Source organism: Anopheles darlingi, chromosome 2, assembly GCF_943734745.1.
Source record: "Anopheles darlingi chromosome 2, idAnoDarlMG_H_01, whole genome shotgun sequence".
NCBI classification, from domain to species: domain Eukaryota; kingdom Metazoa; phylum Arthropoda; class Insecta; order Diptera; family Culicidae; genus Anopheles; species Anopheles darlingi.
In genome coordinates, this window is record NC_064874.1 from 36,556,903 (window position 1) to 36,571,902 (window position 15,000).

Consider the following 15,000-nt stretch of genomic DNA (forward strand, 5'->3'; position numbering starts at 1 on the left):
TCGATGCGTACGGTGTTGGTAAGCAGGTTGAGATGAGCGACATAACGCTCAATCTCAGTAGCCTGCTACCATCACCCGGTAACGGTGAAGTGACGGTGGCAACAGTGCCACCCGCGGGAATCGGACAGACGAAAAATACAACCGTGGCGTCCGTGACGGCCACAACGGTTCCCCAAGACACGTATCACCATCAGAGTTCCTCGTCGGATGATGATTACAAATCCATGACACCAACGCAGGATGAGGAGGACCCGTTGAGTGAGTCACGCACCGAGCCTACTACGAACGGGAAGATGATTGGAGTTGTTACCGGCTCAGCGGCGGACCTACTGCCGAAGGAGAAGGCTGTTCGATCGATTCCGGAGACGATCGAGGCAGTGGAGCGGCTGAACCGAGAGCTCCAGTCCTGCCGGGCAAGCTTCGAACAGGAGCGAATGAAGTGGGCCGATGAGAAGGAGAAGGTGCTGGTCTATCAGCGCCAGCTGCAGAAAAACTACGTTGAAATGTGCAAACGGACGCAGCAGTTGGAACAGAAGCTGAAGAATCTGCAGACCGGAGAGGAGCTGCCGAGCAGTGAAGCTCGTAGATAAGGACGCCACCTCCGCTTCCTGCATGTTGAGTAGTTGAATTTACTTAGTAATAGTGATCGTGTGTTGTGTGTTCTCTATTTACTCCGTGCGTACATTCACCGGTACGACCCCACCCCATTCTTGCCACCATGGGCAGTCGATGCCGCAAGCGATGCGGTTACGAAACTGCTGCAAAGTTGTACAAAACGATTGGAATGGCGGAATCGGCGTATCTGCCAACTTCATTTGTGTTATTTGATTAGTTTGTGAAAGGAAAAAAATGGAATAGAAAACATTTTACTCCAACCGTAGCCGCACGTTCATCGATCCATTTACCGGTCCCAGTGAGATATCACATCGTCAGTAGTCAGTAACCAACCGATCGACAATATTACCGGGAAATTCTTATATTAATTCTCGATTTCTGTATTATCATTAGCTTCTCTGTTCTGTTATATTATCATTAGCATTTGGCCTGGATCTGAATTGACTTGAATTTCTTTTATTGCAATATCCTTCCCATACTGGGCACTACACTGACCTGTTCCAAGAAACGGCCGATCACATATCAACGGAACAACGGAAGACCGGCAACAACATTCGATTCCACACTGAGGTGATCCTCACCACGGATAATCTTGAAGAATCCATTTTCACCCCACTCGGCACCCCACGAGTTAGCACAGAGCCAGAACTTGGTACCATTCTCCACACCCCAGCCGACGATCTTGACGGAGTGATCGCCAACACGCACACCGTACGTGTGACGGTAGACACCGCTCTTGTACTGAATGAAATCGGTGTACACGGTAAAGCTGGCCTGCACCGGTCCAAAGTAGAACAGCTCGTACAGGATGCGATCCTCATCACGTGGCACACTGTAAGCCACGCGCCCAAAGTGCTTGTCCTCCAGATAGGTGGTGTTGTATCCGGGTTGACACTGACGCAGACAGATCAGATCGACATGCGGGGCAAAGATCTCCTGCGGCTTGCACACTCCGAATGGGTAGGATTGGCAACCTTCGTGCGATTCGTAGGCACCGCCACTCGTAATACCATTCTCAACCCAATAGTGCCAGACAGCGCTCGGGACACCACCATCACAACCGAAACCGCACCGATGGCAGCAGGATAGAACGTCGTACGCACCGAAGCTGAACTGCGACTTGCCCTCGGAGTGGATACACCAGCGATCGGTGATGGTAGCAACGGCAGCCACGGCATACGACGAGGCACAGCATCCCTGGTTGCGGATTGTACCCACGCTCGGACAGAACGACCACTTTTGGCGCGCATCGAACGACTCCGGGAACGGTTCTTCCTGTAGCTTCAGCACGATTCCCTGCGGCAGCTTGGCGCGGGCAGCCTCCTCGTACAGTAGCGCCCCGGTACGGTATTGATCGTGACGCAGTGGGTTAACGCCAGCCTTCCAGCCACGCGTACGGTTGTTGATGGCGGCCACGAACGCGGCCTGCGAGTTCACGACATCACCATACCCGGTACGGAAGTACTCTCCGGCCGATGCGTTCGCCGCGTAGTAACGGGATCGGTAAGGGGACGAATCACGGTATTGGTTCGCCGGCACTGGCTGCACTGAACGCTCTGCGCTGTTGTTAACGAACAGCTTAAAAGCGATGTTGCTGTCGGCACTGCCAGTTGCAAGGCAGGTACCTGCAAGAGCCAGGATCGCAAGACAAGCTACCGACGGTCCCATGATGATGCTGCGGCTACCGTGAGCTCACTATCGCTAGTGATGGCATATGGAGGGTGTTGCTTCCCCTTAAATACACCCACCAGGTAGAAAACCCTTATCAATCCGATCAGCAGATGGTGAATGGCCGAAAGATTGGTTTGTTTATTCGCGAACACGTTACCGAGAGAGATAGAAGTTGCGGCTACTAGCTATCACCAGCTTAATCGCCTCTGACCTTCCCGCTGACGTTGCCACAAACAGTTAAAGAATCGCCAAATCCGAATTATGTATACAGCTTCCCAATGGCGAAGGTACCACCTTCTTCTCTAGCACCCTTGCCTCTCTTCCGCTGGATAGCTTTAGTTCGCGTTCCGGCAAAGCATTCGTAGATCCCGGTTTCGTTGTTCGGACCTGTTCGAATCGGCCTCCGATAAACTTAATTCTCGACTCCCGTTCGCCCTTCTTAGGTGGCACCACGATCGCATCGACCCGGTTACGAATGTCATGTGCCAGGGCGACCGCTTGCCGGCAACTGACCCCTTCCGCTGGCATTCTCTCGAGAATACGCTCGCGCACCTGATCGATTTCGTTCAGAAGAAAACCCGTCGGATCATCCGGTAGGCATACTTTGCAACCCGGTTTCCGGGGTCGCGGTGCATCACGCTTCTCGGTCGTCGCATTTACTCGTGCGGCCCCACCACCAATGGTGTTGGTAGGACGTTGTTTCTTGTGTGGCTCATTGCGGGTTGGTGGACCCCGATGCACCTCGGATTGTTTCTTGCGTTTCGCAGAACCGACACCTGATGGCGTAGAGCCCGGTTTGGAGGCTGAACTGACCGCATCACTTCGTTCGCCCAACTTCGTGACGGGACGTACCGGTAGATAATGAGGTTTCGGCGAGGCAGTCAACAGACTATCCACAGGATGGAACCGCATTATCGGAGCCGTCTTCGGGCGTTCTCGAATTTTAACTAACTTTGTTCCTTTTGGGGAATTTTCAACCGATTTCAACAGGAATGCCTAGTGGGACGAAACGAGAAATGAAATGGCAGCGTGAGCCGTTTGCTTGGTTCACAAGCATGAACTGTTACCATTCGACAGTGGCTGTCCCGGAAAAAATCACGGAAAAATTTGGCACCAGAATTTGCGGCCATTTCGAACGATTACATGTACACAACTGAGCTTCTGATTACTGCGAATTGCTATGTGTACTATGATACCGTCGCTGAATACTAGGTTTAGGTTTTTTTCAATTTTGTGTAGAAAAAAAATGGGGTAGCGGTGAAGTTCAAATCGCCGATGACTGGGCATTCGACGTGGTACTTAAAGGCGGAATGTTCGATGATGTTCTGATAAAGAATATCTTGATTACTAATCTATTCTGAAAGAGGTCAATTTCTCTCGTGTAGAAAGAAAGTCTTTTGACGTGTAGCTGGGCTTTCGAAAACCGATTTTTTAAAATCTTTTTCGGTATGAAAGTTGCATTAACGTGCTATCATTTCGGAAAACGTCACCTTGGCATGGTATTATAAATTTCTTGCGGGTCTTAACTCTCGTTTCGTTCGTTACAGTGAATCCTGAATTAGTCCATACTGCCTCGATTGATGTAAAAGTTGCAGAGAGTCCTTGAATGGATCAAAATTTAGGGCAAAATGAAAAATTTTGTACTCCCAACAATTTTTCCGTTTTTTTTAAACCGCATTTCGAGTGACGACAGCGTCATCTATACGGTGCCAAAAAGGATTGAAATACCCCAAAGGTATGCAATATTGCCTCGTAAACATTAGGAAGGCGGTTGGAGGGGGGTGGGGAGCGATTGAGTGTCGGTAAAATGCTCTCCACATTTTACCCCAAATTTTACCCCTTTCAAGATTTTCCAGCGAAAGTTTCACATCTCTAGAAGTAGAAATGGCAGAGATATTGATTTTAAAAAAAATATCGTCACTACTCGCGCAGTTTAAAACTTCATCTGTGCAGGTTTGAAACAGTACCTTCAGGAAATGCTTCGCTGGCGCATCCGAATCCTGAAAAGATACCGTGATGTGTACGTCCATAATCCTCAGTACCAGGCCAACACTGAGGGGCGTAATCGCATCGAGTATATCCACTGGCAGCGCATCTATCCGTCATCGATGCGCCATCCCGATCAACATAAACGGAGGCCAATCCCGTTGGCTCCACTACCGGAACCGGTTGTGCCGGAGCCAGAGATAGACGACCATTGGAACCTTCAGGATAACAATCTACAACCAAACCACACCGAACAACATCGACAACTCGAGGTAGCTTTAACAATGAAGATCCCATATGAAAGACAGTATATCGACCTCTGAGTTTCGATTATTCCCTTTAAACATATCATTGCTTCATCGCTTAGCTGAAACTAGCATTTCATCGACAAATTTTGTACACTATTCTAAAAACTACAAATTGAGACAAATAGCTAAGTAATAAGACCGTTAACCAGAGCGGCCTTCAACTTGATGGCATCAAAGTACTTTCCTACCTTTGATTCAATCTATCGAATGAAATTGCAACATTTTTTTATCAATCAATGTTTTTCGCTTAATTATATAATCATATGCTTTACATCATATGCACACGACTCACATCATATGCATATGTGTCTGAGTAGAACTGGAGCAAAATTAGTATCGAAACTGGTACTGCCGAGAAGATCTCTTCGCCGCCCTGGCAGTGCAGAGTTTCAAATCCGGAGGCTTGATGTTTATCTTTGCTTGTTTCAAGGTCGAAGAGAGTAAGAAATAGAGACTATGAAAAAGCTAATTGCTTTAAAAATCCAAAAATATAACAACCTTTCAATCACTCTGTAATACAATTTTACCGTGCCATACACAACTTAACAACAGTTACGGTAATCGATTTTTTGGCAAAGATTATTCAATTAGATATAAATTCCATGATCCAAAGTCCCAGAAAAACTCGATAGGTGAAGAAGATGCGGGATGAAAAAGCACGATTGAAAGTGAAACCGAGAGTTCACTGAACTTACCGGCTGTTCTCTTTGAATTCCGTTTCGTAAATCCCCACCCAATCCCCACCGAGAGGCGCTAACTGCTTGCGCTGCACCGTTCACGGCTCGCGGCGGTCTCGAGGTTAGTGGATCAAGTTCAATGAAAATGCAGGAAAATGGCTGGGCGATTTACCGGTTTCTTGAATGGCGCGAGAAGGAGTTGCACGAGAAACTAGAAACCTCGGCAGCATGCGGAGATGACATAACTGGGAAAAACAGGAATCTAGGAATCGCTGAAAGCAGTAAGCAAAAGTAAGTAAAATGCAATTATTGCTATTAACAGTTATGTTACTTTACAGGTTGTTCCACTTTTTATTTTAAGGATTTTAAGGACCGTTGTCAACATCCAACTCGTTCGAAAACTGTTTTGACAACTCGTCCGTCAGTTTTCCACTTCAAGGGTTAAAGCCGAACGCAGGGCAGTGTTTTCACTTTCACTGAAACTCCCAAAAACTCGATTATCACGGACCGAATCTGTGAAAAACCACAAAAATCGTTTCTACCCATTCCGCTCCGTTGTTTACCGCGTGCTTGGAAAGCGGAAACACCGTAAAAGGTGAAAGCGAGCCAAAAAACATCAGCGTATCACCCAACAAGAAGCCAAGAGTGAAAGAGAGGAAAGCGGCTTTTCTTCCTCGTTTCTTCGCACTACTAACCACGGGAGAAAGATACGCACCTTTTCCCGGTCGATTATCAAAGTCGCCCGCAAGAAGTCGCCTCGTTCCCGGTTCTTCTCTAAAAAGTTAGTAGCGGTGTGAATTGAACCCCCCGCCGGTAATGCACGCACCCTGTAAAGCGCTTATCAATAATCATTCCATGTTAATTTCTCCCCAGCACCAACATCAGCGTCAGCGTTAGCGTCGACCGAGACCGACACCGAGGGCTGTAATCTTGCCTCGTGACGACGCAACGAACACGAACCAGCGCCGGTCCGTCGTTACTTCGCCAGTCGATACTCCGCAGTCTGCTGCGATCCGGCTCAGGTGTTTACTCTATCGTTTACACCCGGGAGCGACGGACGGGTTTCACGTTCGCGTACGTTCTGACCAAGCCGGCCTGTCCAAGTGCATCAGAGGCGTTGGCGTGTGTTTGTGTGCATTTGTGCTGCAGCTAATTGTGCGATTCAGCGTTCCTCGGTGCTCGGCGGAAGTGTGAACGGTACAGACACCCTCTTTGCATTACAAAGTTTGTTCGCGACATCCCGGTTTGCCTCTTCTACGGCCGCAACATCAACGATGGCGACAGTTTCCGGGGTTCTTGGCAGCACGAGCGCGGTGCTGGTGTCGCTGTTCATATTGCGCAAAGTGGTGCCATGGATCTACCAGAACCTTATCGGCCCGAAAGTGTTCGGGTGCCGCATCAACGTGAAGAAACTGGGCGAATGGGCCTGTAAGTATGGGGCACCAGTTCTGTGAGCGAGCACGTGTGGACTGTTTTACTATGCAAAGCCTTACTACCTTTCCCTTCACCCCGCGTATCGTCTGCCTTTCTTTAGAAACGTTCCGCCGCCGATTCGCCTCGATATGACCTTACTCGAACACATTTTAAACTGGTTTCCCGTTCTCGTTCTAAACTTCCTATTTTCGGCTGGAACTGAAACGCTATCAATGCACGATCGATCGGCGAGGGGATTAGGATGGCACATGTGCCATCGAGCTCGATTGTCGGTCGGTCGGTCGGTCGGGACCCAAATTTCTGGTTTTACCGTTGTATTTTGATGATGGAACTTTCCTGAACCGGTCCTCGTTTTATTAGTTTTGTTTAGGAGGACACTAGTGGACGAATATCGAAACAAAATTCCAAGGAATGGAGCGCATACAGTGATTGAAAGATTATCATGTTTTCGGAGATCTTTGTTTTTGTATATTCTGTATGCCATTAACCAACCAATTGGCATCCAGACGATGGCCACGAAATCTTACACCATAATTTGCGATTCAACCAATGACAGGGAACACCGGACTAATGGCCAAACCAGAATGGATAGCTCTGCCAGCGTTTGGCCACGCTAATCGCTAATGCTGATTTTGCGTGTTGAGGCTGTTTGGGTCTAGGTAAGCCTTGGATAAGAAATGCCAAACCTTGCGAATAGCCACCATATTTTTGGTTGCAAATTTTAAGCCAAACTGCTCCGCTTATCTTCGGGTCCGTCGATGACATTGAATAATACGTAGCAGTGCCACGGTCTCTAGTTATCAGAGGGAGGAGGGGAACTGACTTACATTAAAATACTAATAGCAAAACCAGTTTGCCGGAGCAGGAAAGGTACCGGCCACAAATGATGCAGCTTCCTTTCACAACATTTCGGTTAGCATCAAGCGAATTCAAGGACTCGGGCATATATGGGTGAACGTCCTCCACACTCTTATCACAGAGGAACATGCACAACGCATCGATCGTCGCGCATCATGTTCTAATTGTTATCGCACCACGAAGGAGAAAGCGCTTTATGCTTACTTTCCTTGGAAAGATCCCGGCATACTACTTTCAGTTTGGCATTTCGGTGTGTCATGGGCTGTTACGAAAGACCCGAAAACTAATGAAATTCGTCTCGATCCAACCACTGCCTACTGCTGCTTCTCTAAGCGCCTTAATGGTTTATATTGCAGCAGGTACGCGCCGGAGATTACGTAGCCGATCTCCGGCGAACGAACGTTAAGTGGCGAGGTTGGGGATTCGTCTTTGCTGCCTCAACGACTATCAAGATGTAATACCTTCCGAGCTGATCTTGCGTCTTGGTTTTTGGCTGGTTTTTTTTTGGGAGGGAAAAAGAAAGTTGTCCAATAAATAGTCCACGAACCACAAAAATGCTTTCCCCATTGAGGCAGAAACCGGTTATATGCGCCGCTCCGGATGCCGATTCGGTGGTGGTCGGATGGATCATCTTTTGACCGAAAATGTAATAGAGCGCTCCCAGAGGTAGAAGCTTTTTTTTTTGTTAAACCAAGCTCCATGATTGTAAGCCAAAATAGTTACTTATCATGCGCATTGATTGCCCGTGCTAGCGATTGGTTTGGTCAACAACTCACGACCAACGTGGTTTTGGCACAACTCCAGTCCGATTCCTGGTTAGAGTTGTTGGGAATCAATATATAACTACCAAGCAAAAAGAGGCAGTACCCGTTCTTCCCTCGAGGTAATTGCGTCAAACCGTAGCTGGCTAACACTCAACGTCTGTCAAGCGAACAGCAGGTATAGGGAGAAAAGTCCTCAAGTGATTGGAATATTTAAAAAAAAATCAACAAATCACTCCCGGACAGGCATAGTGCCACTCACGTATGGCATCATTGAAGGGAGTGATATAAGCAATATTCTTTGGCATTGGATGGTCAGTTTTTGTCTCCTTATTTTCCTGTTTGCTTGGAATGAAATGGATGGAGGTGAACATGCCACCGACAGACATGGCCACAAGTTGAATGATTCAACTCCTTGATTCTCCTAGAACCACTCCAGGTCACAGTGCAGCTCTACGAAACAGCTTCGCTAGAGTTCAGGATTATAAAAACAAAAATATTAAACAATCCTCGAGTCCATCGAACCACACTTCTCGCTATATGCACTCACCGACCCTATAGTATATTGGTTGGCATTGATATCGGGCGTATCGAGGTACGACTGGCAGCAAATGAATATTTCACCGGCGGACAAAAACCGCCTTGCGCCTGACCCCATCAGCACTGCCTGACCGGATGTGTAATCTACTCCCTGTTAGTCAATACGGGGCACCTCATGAGCGTGATCGTAGCCGATTGTTTTTCTCCTTACCTTTCGCTCTATTGATTAGCCAGTAATCTTGGATCGTGTGATCTAAGCGTGAGGTTCACATGAGAGAAACCCCTCTACGTGGCTCGTGGGCGCGCGAAATGGTACGCCCTTCAGTAGTCGCCACACGACCTAGAACCACCCGGGCACATTAATTGCAAGGTACACCGGCGCTCGCAAGGTTACATCAGGGTATCGATAGCAATAGGGGGTCACCGTTAATCTTACATTAAACGTCATCTAGGGTTTGAGAAATGATGGAACGATCCCTGGTCGGTGACGATTATGCAGGGATCAAGGACGAGCATGACCCAATGCTGTATGATATTTCTACTAGCTGTACTCGTTGGCCGATATGCGAGTAATCGATTTCCTGTTTTCTCTTTTGTTTGCTTGCAGTGATCACCGGTGCAACCGATGGCATAGGGAAGGCCTACGCTAAAGCGGTAAGTATGTGGTTTCCTAGACCACTCGTGGTTTACGCTAGGCAGAGTTCCTCCGTCTGTCACATCTACACGTCATTGCGCCTCAACTTTGCTTTTGTACTCCCTGTACTTGCAACCAATCAGACGGAACGCGGAACATATTCCGTGTGTATTGCACCCCACAAGTTGTAAAGTGCTCGATCGCGATCGCGAGTGTAATCGATCACTACTACACTGCTAGTACCGTCATCCATGGTGCCATTAGGAACCACACTGCTGTGGCAAGGGTTCTAAGCGAGGTGGTGCGTTCATCGAATACACACGCATGACTGTCGCATGTCTCGGAGACACGGCGAGTGTTCCACGCGATTTGAATAGACGGTGAATTTCCGTTAGGAATTTCAATTGACCATCGACTGGTCATATAAAATCGTGAACCTCAAACTGACCGACTGGTTGGGTTGCGTGCGCGTGTTACGATTACTAATGAGCGTCGTACCAGCGACACGATTACCACACATGCCGGTCTCCTTGGTTATTTGACGTCACTGGAAGCATTTTACGAGAAATGGGACCCAAATGTATCCAGCACCATGTTCCTGTTGCCCACCATTCCCAGTCGGTTCGGTTCGTAATTGATGAATCCGGTTTTTTTTTGGCGGATAAGGAGCGTTCCCTAAACGAACGAAGACTGCTTATCGCTGCTACCTTTAAAGGGGGCTTATTTAACGAAATAAAAGGAAAACGCACAAGAAGAAGCGAGCAAAAAGCTTTATCAGCACTAGGAAATGTGCGACTAGCTGCCCCAATTCCCCTCGCTGCATACCGTCATCGTAAGATGTGTGTGTGGCTCGCTTGGCTAGCAACAAATCGAACCTTTGTCGTCGTCGTGTTGCGGTTTTGGATCCCATGTTGAGCATGAGGATGATGAGGTCACGGTACTGCAGGTGCATTGAAGAGAAATCTTTCACCGCATTGTGCCACCTCTGTCGCATAGCGCTTAGCTTATGCTTTTGTTCCGCTGGCAGGCGAAAGCAAATCAACAATGAGTTGCATAAATGATCTCCATGCTTCGTAGTGTCCGGCACTTGATGGACGGACGACGGTTGATCTTTTCAGTATCTTGACGCTTGAAGAGAAAACATCTGACGGGAAGCGAAAGGTGTTCGGCGTTCGACGTTCGGCGCACGGCGTTGCCCATCCGTTAGACCACCGCCAGCAGCGGAACCGATGCGCACACGTGGTTTTGTAAATTAAGCTTTTTTGTAACTATCCCTTTTCCCCGTCATGGATCAAGCTTGAGATCAAGAGGAAGACGCAAAGTTTCACCTGTCTGTGCACTCGAGCGCCGCCCATTCTCCATCCCATTTGTGCTCCGTCGCGTTTATGTTGTTCGTTACGGATGCGTTTTCTATTTGCATTCGACGCATTGTTTGACTACAGTCATCAAACGTTTGATTAATGTTTCCCCTTCTTCACTTTCGCTATTTTGCAGCTCGCCAAAAGGGGCCTCAATGTCATATTGGTCAGCCGAACCCTTTCCAAGCTGGAGGATGTAGCCAAAGAGATCGGTAAGTATTGTGGTGGCGTATATTCAGGGCGTGACTAGGACGAAAATCGTTTATTTAATATTGCGTTCCCCCCTTTGCAGAGACGGAGTTCAAGGTGCGCACGATGGTGATCGATGCCGACTTTACGGGTGGAGCGGAAATTTACGAAAAGATCCGTTCGCGGATCGAAAATCTCGAGATCGGTGTGTTGGTGAACAATGTGGGCATGAGTTATGCGAACCCGGAGTATCTGCTCGATCTGCCCGACAGCGAGAAACTGATCCAGAATCTACTGAACTGCAACGTGCTCTCGGTGACGCGCATGTGCCAGCTCGTTATGCCCGGCATGGTGGCACGGCACGCCGGTCTGATCGTGAACATTTCCTCCCTGTCTGCCGTCATTCCGGCTCCACTGTTGACGGTGTATGCTGCTTCGAAGGCATACATGGATAAGCTGAGCGAAGATTTGGGCACGGAGTATGCAAAGCACAACATCAGCGTGCAGTCAGTGCTGCCGGGACCGGTTGCCACGAACATGTCGAAGATTCGCAAGAGCACCTGGATGGCCTGCTCACCGAAGGTGTTTGTCGATAGCGCCATCAGCACACTGGGCCATGCTCGCCATACCACGGGCTACTTCCCGCACGCGCTGCTCGAGCTCGCGATCAATACGTTCAGCTTCCTTTTGCCGCGGTTGGTAGAGCGGCTTACACTCAATACGATGCAAAATATTCGCGCCCGAGCAATGAAAAAATCGTCATCGAACACGCGAAACACTGCCGGTGCCCAGGAGGCCTCGAAGCTGACGAGTGCTGCTGCTGGATCATCATAAATAAGCAAGATGCATTTGAACAGTACGAAACAACGACCGGAGCATGGAACAACATTTTGAAGATCGTGGGATTATTTACTGCTCTGCTGCTGCTTCGCCGTTGCTGCAGGTTACTCCGAGGAATCCTCGGGCATTGGGTGGACGGGAAGAACTTGAAGAGTTGTTGGCGAGCAATCTACCAAATAGTTGATTTGGGCATTCCCGGTACAGCACTATTGCTCATCGCGCTAACTTCGCTAGTCCGTTAAGTGTAGCCAGGTTCCGGGCCGACGAAAAGAAGACCCCGAACGTTGAACCTGTTTCGTATTTGCATTTTCTCACCTTAGGAAACGTGCTAATTAGAATTGCAAAGGGAACGATTGTGCTAAGTTGAGATGTGTTGTAGTAAAACAACAAAAATAAAAGTGCATTTCCATCGTATGTTATTAAACTGAAACAGTGTACTATCGCGCAGATACTAAAATGCAAGAAGCGCCCACTGCAACAGGGTGACCCAGGTCTGGAATACGGTTTTATGGGTTTTCTTTCAAGAAATCGTGTGAAACGTATCGTATGTATTAATAAATATGGAAAACACTAAAAACACTTATCAGAGGCGCTGTGTGGTCTACTAATAGTCGTTACAATTTAAAGTACGCCTCAAATTGAACCCGACTTCAACATCGCTGCAAACAAGCGCCAAACGTTTTGGCTGGGCCACACGAAGCGTAAACGCAAAGTGTATTTTAAAAAATATTTACGGATTAATATTTCCAAACCTGATTGTACTGAAATTCACGCGAAATTAGGGTACTACTAGAAATTGAAAAGGATTAAAAACACTCACGAAGAACACCCTATCGCCACAAACCCAAAAAAAGAAAACACGTATTTCACACAGGTGTTTTACGCTTCGTCTGGCCCTGGCTTATCGCTGTCCTTATTTTTTTATTCCGAGGCTTTAAAAGTTGCAAGTCGTAGTAAATTGAAGCCAGAAAAGTGATTCAACACAATCCGTAAGTATCTTCCTGCATTTCTCTTGTGTCGTATTAAACGAAATCCCGGTAACTTGCTTCGACGACTATTGGTAGCGTTTGTGTAGCGTACGCCGTCTGCGTAAATTGCGAAATTCATTGGAGGAAATCTTTCGCTTCATCAAGCGATCCACAAACGGAGAACAAAAATTGATCCAATTCAGCCACTTATCCTTGTCGTTGGCACAAAATGATAGCCATTTGCATAGTAGGCCACTTTCTTTGTTCTGTTGAAGGGCTGCCATTTTCTTTGTTCGGTTTCTAGGCCATAATGCCGATAGGCTGATGCCCTCTACGCCCTTTCGGTCGTTGCCGTGACTTGCGTCCTTGTGGTGGATGTTTTCGAAAACCCTCTTCTTTTCTATCAACATTAATGTGCGTTCTGATTTCCAGGAAATGTTGCTACATATGGTGCTACTAGCCGTAGCCGTCGTCTCCGGGACGACGGCGGCCGGTTCCGGTAACAAGAAGTACGCTCTGTCCGCTAAGTTCATCGATGAGATCAACTCGAAGGCCAGCACCTGGCGAGCGGGACGCAACTTCCATCCCGATGTGTCGCTCTCGTACATCCGGGGTCTGATGGGCGTACACCAGGACGCGTACAAGTTCCGTGAGCCGGAGTTCGTGCACGATCTGTCCGCGGACGTTGACGATCTGCCGGAGAACTTCGATTCGCGCGAACAGTGGCCCAACTGCCCAACGATCCGGGAAATCCGTGATCAGGGCTCGTGCGGTTCATGCTGGGCGTTCGGAGCGGTCGAAGCGATGTCGGACCGCGTATGCATCGCGTCCGGTGGCAAGATCCACTTCCGCTTTTCGGCGGAAGATCTCATATCGTGCTGCCACACCTGCGGATTCGGTTGTAACGGTGGATTCCCTGGAGCCGCCTGGAGCTACTGGGTGCACAAGGGTCTGGTAAGCGGCGGACCGTTCGGATCCAACTTGGGCTGCCAGCCGTACGCTATTGCACCGTGCGAGCATCACGTGAATGGTACACGCCCATCATGCGAGGGTGAAGGTGGCAAAACGCCCAAGTGCGTTAAGAAGTGCCAGGATAGCTACAACGTGCCTTACGCTAAGGATAAGCGATACGGATCGAAATCGTACTCGATCCCGCGCCACGAGGACCAGATTCGCAAGGAAATCATGACGAATGGACCGGTCGAAGGTGCGTTCACGGTGTACGAGGATCTGCTGCACTACAAGGAAGGCGTCTATCAGCATGTGACGGGCAAGATGCTCGGTGGACACGCCATTCGCATCCTTGGCTGGGGCGTAGAGAACAACACCAAGTACTGGCTGATTGCCAATTCGTGGAACAGTGATTGGGGAGATAATGGTTTCTTTAAGATTCTGCGCGGCGAGGATCACCTCGGAATCGAGAGCTCGATCGCCGCCGGTTTGCCAAAGCTGTAAAACATTTCACAGCGAAACTTGATCATCATCGTGCTGGTGTTGTTGTTTTTCCTCTTTTTATCAATTCAATCAATTCAAACACACATTCCAGGGTGAAAGGTTAACGCGGTGCATGTAAAATTGAGGAGCCTCGGTAACACGCTAGACCTACGGAACCTCTTTGACATGATGTACCTCACCCCCGAGAGGCTCAATAAAAAGTAGAAGTAGATACTGGTGTGAATTTAAGCGCAAATTGAACGATTTATTTGAAAATTGATGACATTGTTTTAGCATTCGGATGACGAATTTGGAATGATTTTGTCTGACCGTAGCCAATCCCCGCCATTTACTATCCAATGATCCAGTTCGGGCGTTATCAGAATTCCTCACATCACGAGGCGATCTCACACCAACGGTAATCCGGTGATCACCTTCGATTCAATCCCCAAGTGATTGATTCCGCGCACTATCTTGAAGTATCCGTGATCGCCCCAATCTTCACCGTACGAGTTGGAAATTAGCCAATACGGAATGCCACCTTCGCGGCCCCATCCGATGATACGCACCGCGTGCTTGCCTACATGTTCACCGTAAACGTGTCGGTAGACACCGGATTTGTAGAGGAACACATCCTCATACACGTCGAAGCCTCCCTCCACGGGACCGTTGGTCATAATCTCGTACCTTATCACACGCTCATCTCTTGGGACACTATACGCGACGC

General features: G+C 48.4%; 5 protein-coding genes and 1 long non-coding RNA gene across 9 annotated transcripts in view; 3 read left to right on the forward strand and 3 right to left on the reverse strand.

Annotated features, from left to right (window-relative positions):
- LOC125950652 (uncharacterized) overlaps positions 1-724 on the forward strand; it is a 37,714-nt gene extending 36,990 nt beyond the window's left edge. For all 3 annotated transcript variants that reach the window (XM_049678838.1, XM_049678837.1, XM_049678839.1), the window contains one exon: positions 1-724. This exon is cut by the window's left edge and continues 445 nt beyond it. In XM_049678838.1, the coding sequence (XP_049534795.1) occupies positions 1-590 (590 nt within the window). In that variant the 3' untranslated portion in view covers positions 591-724.
- Positions 1-5,720, reverse strand: part of LOC125950657 (uncharacterized) — a 13,257-nt gene extending 7,537 nt beyond the window's left edge. The window contains exons 1-3 of one of the 2 annotated variants that reach the window (XR_007468737.1): positions 5,594-5,720; positions 5,276-5,529; positions 3,157-3,282 (exon numbers count right to left, since the gene is read on the reverse strand). This is a non-coding gene — a long non-coding RNA (uncharacterized LOC125950657). Of the gene's footprint in view, positions 1-3,156; positions 3,283-5,275; positions 5,530-5,593 lie in introns of those variants that run through there. The other variant, XR_007468736.1, reaches the window with a different exon arrangement.
- Positions 780-2,313, reverse strand: LOC125950654 (cathepsin B-like). Its single transcript, XM_049678840.1, has one exon. It carries the CDS (start codon positions 2,281-2,283, stop codon positions 1,138-1,140), a length of 1,146 nt encoding a protein of 381 aa, XP_049534797.1. The 5' UTR covers positions 2,284-2,313; the 3' UTR covers positions 780-1,137.
- A 46-nt stretch (positions 5,721-5,766) lies between the features above and the next one.
- On the forward strand, positions 5,767-12,365 carry LOC125950655 (very-long-chain 3-oxoacyl-CoA reductase). The gene is made up of 5 exons (XM_049678841.1): positions 5,767-6,038; positions 6,131-6,685; positions 9,458-9,504; positions 10,979-11,054; positions 11,135-12,365. The coding sequence occupies exons 2-5, from the start codon at positions 6,532-6,534 to the stop codon at positions 11,863-11,865; spliced, it is 1,008 nt and encodes a 335-aa protein (XP_049534798.1). The 5' UTR covers positions 5,767-6,038; positions 6,131-6,531; the 3' UTR covers positions 11,866-12,365.
- Positions 12,366-12,708: 343 nt separating this feature from the next.
- LOC125950333 (cathepsin B) lies at positions 12,709-14,522 on the forward strand. Its single transcript, XM_049678223.1, has 2 exons — positions 12,709-12,860; positions 13,272-14,522. Exon 2 carries the CDS (start codon positions 13,275-13,277, stop codon positions 14,292-14,294), a length of 1,020 nt encoding a protein of 339 aa, XP_049534180.1. The 5' UTR covers positions 12,709-12,860; positions 13,272-13,274; the 3' UTR covers positions 14,295-14,522.
- A 104-nt stretch (positions 14,523-14,626) lies between these two features.
- LOC125950334 (cathepsin B-like) overlaps positions 14,627-15,000 on the reverse strand; it is a 1,146-nt gene continuing 772 nt past the window's right edge. The window contains exon 1 of the mRNA XM_049678224.1: positions 14,627-15,000. This exon is cut by the window's right edge and continues 772 nt beyond it. Within this exon, the coding sequence (XP_049534181.1) occupies positions 14,681-15,000 (320 nt within the window). The 3' untranslated portion in view covers positions 14,627-14,680.

Coding starts and splice junctions, on each gene's coding strand:
- LOC125950655 (XM_049678841.1), top strand. CDS start 6,532: ATGGCGACAGTTTCCGGGGTTCTTGGCAGCACGAGCGCGGTGCTGGTG. Junction 6,686..9,457: donor GAAACTGGGCGAATGGGCCT/GTAAGTATGGGG, acceptor GTTTGCTTGCAG/TGATCACCGGTGCAACCGAT. Junction 9,505..10,978: donor GGAAGGCCTACGCTAAAGCG/GTAAGTATGTGG, acceptor GCTATTTTGCAG/CTCGCCAAAAGGGGCCTCAA.
- LOC125950654 (XM_049678840.1), bottom strand. CDS start 2,283: ATGGGACCGTCGGTAGCTTGTCTTGCGATCCTGGCTCTTGCAGGTACC.
- LOC125950333 (XM_049678223.1), top strand. CDS start 13,275: ATGTTGCTACATATGGTGCTACTAGCCGTAGCCGTCGTCTCCGGGACG.